The 12,679-nt window shown below is 41.4% G+C and overlaps 1 protein-coding gene across 5 annotated transcripts; it reads left to right on the forward strand.

Moving 5' to 3' along the window:
* LOC128734128 (FAS-associated factor 1) lies at positions 1–9,287 on the forward strand. 5 transcript variants are annotated; one of them, XM_053828153.1, is made up of 14 exons: positions 1–129; positions 200–401; positions 5,402–5,470; positions 5,537–5,837; positions 5,924–5,962; positions 6,232–6,458; positions 6,524–6,627; positions 6,689–7,039; positions 7,328–7,452; positions 7,522–7,667; positions 7,728–7,882; positions 7,946–8,082; positions 8,141–8,616; positions 8,682–9,287. In XM_053828153.1, exons 2-14 carry the CDS (start codon positions 363–365, stop codon positions 8,760–8,762), a joined length of 2,250 nt encoding a protein of 749 aa, XP_053684128.1. In that variant the 5' UTR covers positions 1–129; positions 200–362; the 3' UTR covers positions 8,763–9,287. The 5 variants fall into 5 exon arrangements, with proteins under 5 accessions (XP_053684128.1, XP_053684129.1, XP_053684130.1 ...); XM_053828154.1 differs by having other exon boundaries at positions 6,692–7,039; XM_053828155.1 differs by having other exon boundaries at positions 6,527–6,627.
* Positions 9,288–12,679: the final 3,392 nt, after the last annotated feature.

The raw sequence follows: 12,679 nt of genomic DNA on the forward strand, positions 1-12,679 counted from the left end.
GGACTATCATCAGGGAAGTTCGTTTCGTTCGAAGTGGTAATAGCATAAGCATAGCGAAGAAAGGAAAACTTTGAGCATAGGAAGCAACGAAAAGCGTAGTTTTTCGATTTATTTTCCAGACGTAATTAGGTAAATGTTAGTTGTTAATTATTGTGGCGTGAAAAAGAATATGGTAAATCTTGAAATATTTATTTTTAAGCCTTCGAAAGTGGAGTAAAATCAGAGACAAAATTCGATGAGAACGCGAAATTGAAGGTTCTGTCATAGTGCAGCACAGTTTAGACGTCGTCGGTCTGGTGTTCTATATCGTTTGAAGAAAGAAGAAATTTAGTTTTCACTGGCTTCGCTGAACAAAGTACACAATGTCCGAGAATCGGGAAGAAATACTGGCCAATTTTCAGGTGAGTACAGTAACAAATGTTACACAGTGGGTCTTTGTCATTTATGAAATCGAACGCTGACCTGCTGGGTCCTTGTAGGTATATGATTTTGTTCGCTGTTAGTTCGAAATTAAAGGTTAGAGTTTCAATTACCAGATTGAGTAGGTGTATGCACTGGAGCAAAAGGTATTTGTGTTTTAGTGACTCGCAAAATTGAACTTGTTGAAACATTTTTTTTTTGTTTTTCTTACACCCAAATAGTTTTAGAATCCGGAAACAAAAATTCTTTACTTCTCGGTAATAAAGACGTGACAAGCAATTAAGGGTAGTCTCGCCTATGATTAAAATCAGAATCACCTGTGCATATTTTCAGCATATGCTTATTATTTGTGTTTTAGTGACGTATCAGTTTAAATTTGCTATCCCAATGTTCATGAAACTCAACAAAAGGTATCGATGTAATGATATCGTTCAATTGCCAACTAGACGTAGCACTAAAAATTTACAATTACGGTTACAATCTAAAACGCCTATCAACTGCGTTGCTTTTGAGAGATATCAGGCAGAGGTCTTCATTATCGTCGCTTGAAGTGCGAATGAAGCGACGTCATTTTTTTTTCATAATAGACCAAAATAATGGTCGCAGTAGTAATGCCTGTACGGAAAAAACGATTTCTATTGCATTTAAGCATAAAGAAACTTTGTTTTTTTTTAAATTTGTATCAATTATGAATTTTTTTTCTTGTTGTTTAACGCCATAAACTACAACAATTTTGGACTTAATACTTTGTTTGCTAGCTGATACTATCATACATCTACAGATCATTACGGGTTGTTTTTCACAAAACGCTTTGTTTCTGCGAATCTTGTTGATTTTGCTTCGTTCGGCTCCTTGAACGAACAAAGGAGTATGAATCGAAGTCAGGGTTCAAAACAAAACTGCTTTCTTTGATTCCTCGTTCAGCCATTTGGCATCAAGAATTTTTATAATACTGAGGAACAAATATTTCTTTAAATTTCGATAACAAATCAAAATATTCGATCGGACGAATCAGGTTTTGTATCAGAAATGTCTACAAATTGTGTTCCAAACTAAGGACTTATTTTTATGCTTACTGTTTTGTATGGTTAAATGTTTGAAATGGATTTATGCCCAACCAAAGCAAAGCAAAGCCTTGGGCATAAACGTTTTTAAGACTTGATCTTTCTTTATCGACAGACTTCGCAGCAGGTTATTAGAGTACAGGACAATTATTACAGAATAACTACATGTTATATTATTACATGTTATAACTAACCACATCGATTAACTAACATCGACAAATCTTGTCTGACTTGCAATCGTCGTCAAGTGAAACAAGTCGCTTCAAGTATGAAGCGGGTTAGAGAAAGTCAGCTTCATTTATTTATTTCATTCTTGAATTTCGTCGTAGTCAGTAGTATGTTTCAAGCAGTCGTATCCATTCAACTTGAGCTAATATCCTAGGTGTCACAGAATTTACAAATCACTTGCACATTGAGTCCCTTGCTCCTGATGCTGATGGCGTTGAAGAGAACAGCTACGCTCGACCACGGTAAGCACGCGTATGTCCTCCGTGAGCGGTGTCACAGCTTCAAGTCCATAAAAAATTACCGGTCTAATAAGATTTTTTTATATTGTCAGCTTCGTCGCCGTCAACGGTTACATCCTATTAGAGGCGCACGTTCGTCTCCTTTAAGCCTCTTTCATGTATGTATTTTGACGCATTAATTTTCTGATGTTTGAATTTCGATGTGCGTTTATTTAAGTTGAAAGTTTAATCTTAGAATAACTTTCAATTTTGAGAGAATTACATATTTTTTTTTAATATTTATGGTCAACTGAATGTGTTCCCAAAGAAATAGGTAACTTTCGAAGAAGCATGTTCCTGGAAAACGCAAGAGCTCCTCAAGAGTAGAGCAGATGCGCTGAACTTTCTAGTTCTAAGTTGCAAATGGCAGGCAAGACCTTGTTAACAATCTTTAAATGATAAAGAGAGGACCAATGTCCGATGAAGAGTCCCGTGAATAGTTACTTCACTCTTGCACCTACTGCAGCATCTGGGTAGATAAACCGCTTAGCTTGTCTACAGCCCTGGACTATGCTATTTCTAGCTTCTTCCAGGTTAGTATTTCGCCTTTTACGGCGGATATGAAGGGGGTCGATATAAAGGGTTCGTGACCAATGAACTGCTGAGCTGATCCTTGTCTTGCTAGGCTATCAGCAAGTTCATTACCTTCGATTCCACAGTGTCCAGGCACCAAGAACAATGAACCTTTGTTTTGGCGGGAGAGTACCCTTAAAGTTGTGCTGCACTCCCAAACTAATTTGGATGCACGATTAGTGGTCTTAAGCACAGCCTGACTGTCCGTACAGATACCAGTTTTTGCATGCTTATACTTTCGTTTTAGATACATCTTGGCGCAGGTGTATATTGCATATACTTCCGCTTGGAAAACGGTGGGACATTTGCTCAGAGGAAGAACTTCGTTTATTCCATGTCCGTAGACACCAGAACCTACACAGGACCAAATTTTTCGTGCATCTGCTAAGAAACAGATGGTACCGGATGGAAGAACGGACCCTCCATTGTTCCATACATTACGATCTATATCAATTACACTGTATGTAACATCCATGTTAGGCCGTTATTTCATCCAGTCAAAAATTATCGTTACTAGACGTGACAGATTGAACTCCCTTACGCGAGCTCCCTTAGCACGTGGCCAATTTGGTCCCCTTCAATTATGTTACGACACCTTTGCAACCTTGGTGACCGAGCTCAGTTTCCTTCTTAACATGAAGATGTAAAGACAGCATCCATTGCCAACCATTGCCATTGCCTCCATGGTTGGTTTTGTGCGCATAGCGCTGGTCACTGAAAAGCCTGCCAGGCATTGAACGTTGTTTAGCTTGGCCTGCGCTGCCACCTCGTTCACCTTTGGCCACCATACGAGCGCGGCATAGGTTAGCCTATAGTAGTGTATTAGTAGCCTAATAGTAGTGTGTGACCAACCAGTGGCCAAAGCAAGGGGAGACACCTCCTCCTTGAGGATATCCGTTGATCGTTGAGAACGTGATCGACGTATCTCGCAATGAGGCTTTGATTTCCCTGCTTGACAGCATTACTTGAGTCCAGTTCATTGTCTGCTGGTCATTTCCTTTGTTAAGGAGAGCAGTATTAATTGAAGCGAAGGACGTGTTGTCGAAAGTGCCTTAAATGTCAAGAAAAGCACAAAGTGCTATCTCTTGGTATTGGAGCGACTAGGCGATGAAGTACGGTTTTCGTAAATTTACCACGTTGGTAAGCATGTTGATTGCCTTGCCGAAGGGAAGTTCTTCAAGAACTTATTACGGATGTGATTATCCGTGATTTTTTCCATCAACCGGAAAAGTCAGACTAATTGGTCTGAATGCTTTTGGCATGGTTTTATCTTTTACCTGCCTTCGGTATGAATACCACCCTGACTTTTCGCTAGTTTGCCGGGACATGTCCCAACGTAAAGCAGGCAGAGGTTGATAAGCTCGGACATTAAGGGCTAAATAGAATGATGCGTCAGCGTCAAATTGACATTTAAGCTTTGCGAAAAGCCTTCTGTTTGGCCCTTTACAATCTCGTCCACTTTTTGTTAGAAGATGGGTAGTATGCCATCCGGACCAGGAGACTTCATTGGTTCAAAGGAGCTGAGTGCTCCTTTGATTGAAGTTTCCGTAAGCAATCAACGTGAAAGTAAAACCGAGTCGTTTGGCACATTGCGTGATGACTCAACTTGATGCTGCTCGTCGACGCTTCCTGTGGTCACTGTCGAACATTTTCCTAGTAGTAACAGTTAAACTGCCATTCTGTTTTCTATTATCCTAGGTCATTATTATGTTCCTTGGCTAACGCTTTTTGGAGTCGCGCCGCCTCAGGTAGAGTCTGGATGCTCTCCGGCACCGAATATCACCCTTCCCTTCGCTTCTTCAGTGTACCAACATGCTCCCATAGAGTCGGGAAACCATCACAAAAAATAAAATTAGTTCAACTAACCAGCAAGTCGTAATAAGATCTTGTAACTCCAAGCACTAAACATTGCATTCTATAGGTTCTATTACTTTTTGGGGTATAAATTACACTAAATAATGAGAATTCTGCCCAATTAAAATTCATCATCTATGTTCACTTTTTCGCCGTCGATTTCTCATTAATTTTTTTCGGCCGTTTCATTCGTCACATCACTCGCCTAACTTATCTTGAGGCACAGAAAACTTTATTTACCACCGAAACAGGTATTAAGTAAGATATTACAATGATTTTGCCCAAACTGTTCACTTGAATTGATATCAAAAACTTTATTTCGTTTCGATTGCAATTCCGAGTCCACGACCGTCGGTGCTGTACGTTACCAAGGGAACGGACGTATATATGAAGTGATGCCAACGTAAACATTTGAGCATGAAATTGACCAATTATTTTCGCTATTAAATTAAGGGTCGCAGCAAGGGCAAATTACTGTGGAGGGCGCCCTGGTACTTAACAGGCTCCGTTGCGGCTGAGTATTTATAGAACCTCCTCCACCATTCATCCCTCGGCATGGGTCGCATCACACCTTGGATTAGCGGTTTATACATTCAGATCTTCAAATAATAGCTATTAAAATCATCGTCCTTTTAGGGGCTTTGGACCCACTGCTTTGGTTCTCAGTAGCATCAGGTTAGTTCGAACATGCCTCTACAGAGATCCATCATTTGCAGGCGGAGTTCAAAGCAGCATACGATACAGTTGATCGAGATCAGCTATTGCAGATCATGTACGAAAACGGCTTTCCGAGGAAACTGACGCGATTGATCAGCCACATTGTGTTGATTGCTCATGAGTTGTTTGTTTCCACTTTTTACAACCTTTGGAATGTAATTTTTGTAATTGGTAAAAAAAATAATCCGTTAACTCGTCGTTTCGGCGTGTCACAATAACATTTTTGTTACAGAAAAACATAACAAATGTTTTTTAACTTTTTTTCAGAGTATTACCGCAATTGAGGACGTTGCTGAAGCAATCTATCACTTGGAAGAAAGTAATTGGGATCTCTTGGTAAACACAATCATTTTTCACCTAAGAATTATCATCTATGACCATCTGTTTGTTCTCGCTTGGCAGGTTGCTGTGCATCGAGTATTTCCGCAGGATCCACAAGACCAACGCACATCTGCTGGTGGCAATGGAGGAGGCGGTGGTGGTGGTGGTGGCGGCGGCGGCGGCAGTAGCTCCTCGCTGATTAACTTCAGTAGTGACAGCGGAGCCACGGGATCAGCTTTTGCTAGCTATTCGAATAACTTGAATAACCTGGAAGCGATGGCAAATGTGGAGGAACTTATGACAGCACCCTCGTCCCCCGTCAAGAATGCCCTTGGTCCTGGAAGCAGTGACGCTTCAAGTAATAATCGTAGTCTAGATGCTGGTAAGTTTGGGCATTATATTATACAGATACAGTTGATTGACGTTGGACATATTGTAACTATTGTAACTTTCTCAATGGCAATGCAGACTTTTCTTTTGATGATTCGTTTGGATTTATTGAACCAGGTATAGATGTTGGTTTATAGAATCATTCATCGTGCCTCTCACTGAATACGCACATCATTTCGATAAAAACTGAAATCTTTAGTGTTGTTAGCAGTTTGAATAATGTTATACAATACTCGCGATTGTTGTTGTTGAATTGTTGTTCAATGTTGGAACGGTACTACTAACCAGTTTTTACGTCCGATCATTACATATTAGTACACATTTTTTCATATACCTGTTTATGCTTCACCATTACCTAGTTATAATTAATCAAACGCGATTTTTAGGAGCATCTTCTTCGCGATCAAGCAGCAACAACGATTTTCGCAGTGCACTGAATTATTTAGATACCAAACCGCATGAAGTGGTATTCAGGATCCACTTTAACAACGACTTGCACGTAATCAGCATATCGAATCACGCCACGGTTGGGGAATTAAAAGCCAAGATTTGCGAAAAAACTGGCGTAGCAGTTTGTCGGCAAGCACTGAAGGGATGGGAACAGGGCAAGCAGGTATGTACATTGTTTTATCTTGATTACGTTAAAATTTGTTAATGTTTGACACAAATTATGCACAGAAGGGTGTACAAAATTCCACAACGGTGCTCAAATCGCTCAATATAGGCAAGGAAGTTAATCTCATCTTGACAGATATGACCGTTGAAGGCTTCGTTGGAGAATCGTAAGTTTAAGACACTAGCAAATAAAAAAAACAGTATAATAGTGTTTTTTAATCTTTTTAGCAGTGACCCACTATCCTCGCAGAACAAGCAGATTTACACACTGCACATTAACGTTCAGCCGGAGGCCGGTTTGTTGGTGCTCAAATTTCCTGGGCAGCAGAATATTCTGTCCATCAAAACGGATGTTTACACCATCACGGACATTCCGGTACGGCACCAGGTGTGGTCTGGCTGGCCCAATAACGTAACCAACACCACGACTTTAGCCGAATCCGGCGTTGAAAGGGAACATAATTTGGTACTGAAACGAGCCGACCAGGAGGGGTCGGTAAAGATTACGAACAACAACACTGCAGCTAATACGGCTAGTACTAGTACTAGTAGTAGCAGTAGAAATGTTTTCAATAATAGGTAAGTGGTTGATTTTGATAGCTGCTGTAAATATTATTTTTTCACGGAAGGCTGCGTCCGTTAGAGTATTAATAGGTGCCGTTATTTAAATCGAGTCAATTGGACATGACAAGAATTCATTGGTAAATTATGTTTATTGCTCTTATCAATTTTTACCGTATTCTGATTGATTCACACGAACTCATTAAAGCAGGACCTCTAAACATAGTGTCCTATTTGTTTAAACAAGGATATTTAAACAATTTTTATTGATGTACTATACACCTTTATTTTTGATTATATCTATAGTGACAGCATGCCCATCATTATTGATTCCGAGAGCAGCGGTGAGGAGTTCGAGGATGCTTCTGACTTTAACAATGACGACGATATTTTCACAGAGACGCCCATCAACAGCCACTTAAAGCATTTGAGTAAGCGTTAAAACACGAGCAATTATTGTACTCTTTGAACATAATAACTCATTATAAAACATTCCACAGTTCCTGACAATGTAGATGACGAAACGATCGGGAGCATACAGTTTGTGGAAAACTTTGTAGAACGGTACGGTCCGCAGCATCCGATGTTTTTCCAAGGAAGTTTGGAAGATGCACTGAGGGAAGCATGCCGCCCGTCGGCTCGAGATGTGAGTTTATCTTTGATCAACTTTTTCTAAGTATATTTAGAACCACTTTATATATTACAGCGCAAATTGATGGCGATCTATCTGCACCATGATGGCAGCGTACTGACGAATGTATTCTGTGGCCAGTTGCTTGCCTGTGAAAGCATAATTCAAATGTTTTTAGATCATTTTGTTCTGTATGGTTGGGATCTGACATTCGAAAGCAATAAGAATATGTAAGTGAAGCAACGTGCTTGTTAAAAATGGTTTTGTATGATACCAATGCATTTCTTTTGCAGGTTTTTATCGTCTATATCGGCATGTGTTGGAATGACTGCCTCGATAACAGTCCGGAACATTCCAACTGATAGATTACCAGCCATTCTTGTGATAGCAAAAAATCGCAGTCAATGCGAGGTTTTTCAGGTTATTTATGGTGAGTCCTGTTATTTATTTCGCCTAACAGAGTAATAGCTAAGATGTTTTTTTATCAGGCAATGTCAGCGTTGATGATTTACTATCACAGTTGATGGAAGCTGCGGATATGTATAGTGAACAGCTGAAGATCGAGCTACGCGAAGAAAATGAACGCCTAGCCCGGGAACAGGTTAAATTGGAGCAAGACGCTGCCTATCGCGAAAGCTTGGAAGCAGATCGGGCGAAACAAGAGGCAAAACGTCAGAAAGAGTTGATGATGCAAACCGAACGGCGTCGGCTGGAATCCGAGCGAGCGGATGCAGAAGCAAAACGAGAGCTAATTCGTGTCAATGCCAGAATCACCGTCCCCCCGGAGCCTGACCAGATAGCTGGGGAAAATATAACCAAAATTAGAATTAGACCACCGACGGGCCCGATGCTGGAAAGGCGATTCACGACCGATACTTCTCTGCAAATACTACTGAACTTCATCACAGGGGAAGGGTTCCTGATCGACGAGTACAAGGTGATTTCGAGTTGGCCACGAAGAGATGTAAGTATACTGTAATAATCTGTGAGGTTTACGTTATAATTTTTCCAATTATAAACAATCAACAGCTCACGGCTTTGGACTATAAGGAAACTTTGAAAGCACTCAAATTGTATCCACAGGAAACGTTAATTTTAGAAGAGCGATGATTGCATCACTGAAGATTGCATTATCAAGAAGGCCGTAACCTACCCTCAAAACCTGTCACTGTTTCCGACCCATAATGTACTATCAAGTGACATAAAATAATAGGTTAGCATCGGATTATATTTTCCTCTCAACAATCAGTCGAAAAATAGAAAATTTTCGTCTCAAAATTTGTTGTGTCATCTCTGTTTTGTTGTTCTGAACCTACACAAAAATTACATATTAAAATGATAGCGATTATGAAATTTTCTTCTTAAAATTGATAACATATTTATTCAGAAACGTTTGGCTCTATTTTTGAATTATAATTTTGCACTGGCAGTTTCTCTTCTTTGCAATTGGTTTGTATTAATCAGCAGAAGGGGCATAACTTCCGTTACTGAAATGCAGAACAGACTTCAAGCCTAAAATATAACGCTTAACTTGAAGAAGAGCAGACATCAGATGAAACAGCAGTGGAAAATTTGTACAGAAAAATTAAAGTAAACAACTGAATAAGCCAATCGGGCAGTGCAGAGAATAAACAGTGGTCCTCAAAACATGACTCTTACTATGACTAAAGGTAATATCCGAATGAACTGTGGACTTAATTTTTCACTATACCAATAAATTGTGCATATTTATATGTGAAATCTTGTTACGTTGATGTGCTCCCAGGAATGACGGAAAAGAATCACGTAAACCTTTACTGGGTCCCTGGCAATTGCGGAGTGGAAGGAAATGAAAAAGCCGTTACCTTATCGACCCAGAACCGTTCTGCGGTGTGTCACCAAGTGCACTTAAATCCGAACTTCGTGCATGGGAACACAGAACAATAGAGGAAAATTGGAAATCCTCTGCATGACTAAGACGGTCGAAGCGCTTTATACAGCCAGACCGTAAAAAAGCCTTTCATTGCTTAATTTGAAGAAAACCGAACTAAGTATATAATAATAGGACTATTTACCGGTCACTGTCCGGGCAAACGCCATCTAAAAACGATTGGTAGGCTGGACAATGATACTTGCCAACTCTGCGAATTCGAAAGCGAAACCGCAGAACATCTGCTCTGCCAGTGCAGTGCACTAACTCTTCGCAGACTAAGAACCTTCGGTAAAGGAACAATGGAGCCTTTCAAGTCTGGTCTGCAAATTCCAATAAGGTAATAAACTTCATAAGAACTCTAACTGAGGTAAACAGTATAACGTGGGTAAGAACCGTCTCGCACGAGAACAAAAGTGCAGCACTGACTAAAAGACGAAGAAGCTTATGCTTACAAGAAGATTTTCGGTCGATTTTCTATCTTTTTGTGGGAACCACACGATGAGGCAGACTGCCTCTGTCCGTGAAAAAACGTGCTCCGGTAAAAGTGCCAAATTTCGGTCGTTTGCGCGGCCGTTCTCGAGTATTAGTGTGCCGTTTGTCCATTGTACGACCCCAAAAAGGGGTGAAAACAACCTATTTATGCTTCGATCCCGCATAGGGGCTTCCACGTGGGCAGTTCACCACAAAAATCATCGGCATTCCACCGGCTGTGGCCTGTAAAGGAATCCGACAGTAGGACGTGCGTGACGAATTCGGAAACAGTCAATGTAGTGCACGGCATTCCCGAGCCAAATCAGTCCTAATCTGGCCATAAATCGCCATACGCGATAAAAAAGAAATTACGAAAGGAAAAAACGACATCTCTCCGCGGCGATCAGTGTTCATGCACTGCTATCAGTTTCGTACAGGAACAAGTGCGTGAAGAAATCGTGGTGAAGAAACGCGAAAACGCTCCACGGCGATCAGTGATCGGGTGTGAGAGCAGGTTACTATTCGCTTTCGTGCGGCAACAAGTGCGCGATGAGATACGGAATCCGCAGGGAAATCAGGTCGGTCTACGACAATTAGCGCCCGGGCGCGAGCGCGTAGTGATTCGAAGTCGAAAAATCAGGGTCGAACACTACAAATGCACGGCACTTTAACACTCGCTGACGAATACGGCAATTCATCCACACGGACTTTCAGTGCAATAAGACAGTGGCGGCGCACCGCAGGCAGTTCCTTTTGCACGTTACGGGAGCCGGTTTTGTTGCGTCGGAGGAGCAATTCAGGTTTCCAAGTCGGAACACTTGCGATGATACATCGAAGAGTGGACAACCATTCCTGGCCAGGCGAAGCAGTCACGGCAGAACCTCGGCGTAACCACCTTCGGGGCGAGTCATCTACAGGAGCGCGGAGAGCAGAAAAGGTCAGTAAAAACCACGTAGAGCAAAACTTATTAACAACCTATCCATTCTGTTTAAATGGCTTATCACCATATTTCTCATCAGACAGCCCTGTTTTTGGCCAAAGAGCTCGACTGGTTTAAGTGCACGTTTACTGCCACTAAGCAGTAGACATAGCCAATATTAGCACTACAATATGCCTTACTTTCTAATCAACTTGTTCCGTAATTCAACAATCCGCCGCCTGGTCAGGCGCTGTTGTTAGCCGCTCCTGATGAGGACTCGATGGTCCACCTTCCAATGGTATAACCGCTTCTATCATGTAAATTGGCATGGTTGGAAAAAGTATTTTTTGTACCAACAGTCATCGAAGACATTGCTTCTCTCTTTTGTATCATCATACGACCTGAACAATATTTCCTCTGGGGATAGTTACCCTATCTTCATTAAGGGTGAATACGTAATCAAGCTCAAACTGATTGTCAATATATATTTTCAGTAGTAAATGCTGGTCGGTTCGGACATATTCCGAACGTCATAAGCCAAGCTTATTCACATGGTAAACAAACCGCTTTGGCACGTCAGTTATCTTATGATTTCGATAGATTTTGGGCCAAATAATCGTTATTTACAAAATTTTTGATTTTCTCTCTCATTCGAAGAAAATCACGACTGATGAATTAAGAAACGTGGTGTCTCGGTACTAAAGTTAAGGTGGCAGCTCCATCAAAAGATTCGGTAGTGTGACCCTAGTAAGGAAACATTCCTAAACAATGATTATCACGAACATTCAGGTAATCACGGATCGGAATATTCGGTACCGACCTAGGCGACAAAATAAGGCGACGGAAAAGCTTTGTAGTATTAGGCAGAAGGCGGGATCACGTGATAGATCGGTGATTAACGAGAAGATGTGACTGTCCGCATAAAAGAAGACCGGAAGATGAGAAGGAAGCGTTCTATGCGGGGCTTGAGGCAAAGTACGACAGCTGTTTACCACGGGAGATCAAGATCGTCATCGGGGATAAACCCAAATCGGTAGGGAAGAGGTGTGTGGACCCGACACGAACGATAACGACCAACGATGTATACATTTCGCAGTCTTCTGAGGTCTGGTGATCCAAAGCACCCCTTTGTCACACAAACATATCCACAAAGCCAACTCTAGGTCACCTGAACTAACTTACAATGAAGCAGATTGATCACGTTCTCATAGACGGCCGGTCATCTCTAACATCACGAACTTTTGTTCCCCATGGGGTGCAGATACTGACCCTAATCACTATATGTGCGCTCAAGACTGTCGTCCGTCTCTGCTGATCATTAGGCAACTAGATAACACGCAATCCACTGAGAATCAGGCGCGAATACTGGATGAGGCACTGCCTTCTTCCGAGTTAGGTGTTTCAACCCTCGAAGGTCGGTGGAGACAACATACGCTTGGCCATCGGAGAGGTCGCTACCGCGGTACAAGGTGAAGCATTATAGCAAAAAGAAATGCAGTGCAGGCCATACAGCAAACACCCGGGCGATATCACAATAGATTAATTATACTGGTCCCAGTGATGAGTCCACACAGGAAAAATCAGAGGGGTTGTGTACAAGACACGACCGCATATGTAGCTGACGCAGGACTGCGTAAAAGTCTCTTTGTAGTAGTGATAGTAGCATGTATCCATGCATGCAATCATTCGATTCTTCATGTATACTTAGATCCTACATGCGTTATA

Source organism: Sabethes cyaneus, chromosome 2, assembly GCF_943734655.1.
Source record: "Sabethes cyaneus chromosome 2, idSabCyanKW18_F2, whole genome shotgun sequence".
Classification (NCBI taxonomy): Eukaryota; Metazoa; Arthropoda; class Insecta; order Diptera; family Culicidae; genus Sabethes; species Sabethes cyaneus.

Coding starts and splice junctions, on each gene's coding strand:
- LOC128734128 (XM_053828153.1), top strand. CDS start 363: ATGTCCGAGAATCGGGAAGAAATACTGGCCAATTTTCAG. Junction 5,471..5,536: donor AAAGTAATTGGGATCTCTTG/GTAAACACAATC, acceptor CTCGCTTGGCAG/GTTGCTGTGCATCGAGTATT. Junction 5,838..5,923: donor TAATCGTAGTCTAGATGCTG/GTAAGTTTGGGC, acceptor ATGGCAATGCAG/ACTTTTCTTTTGATGATTCG.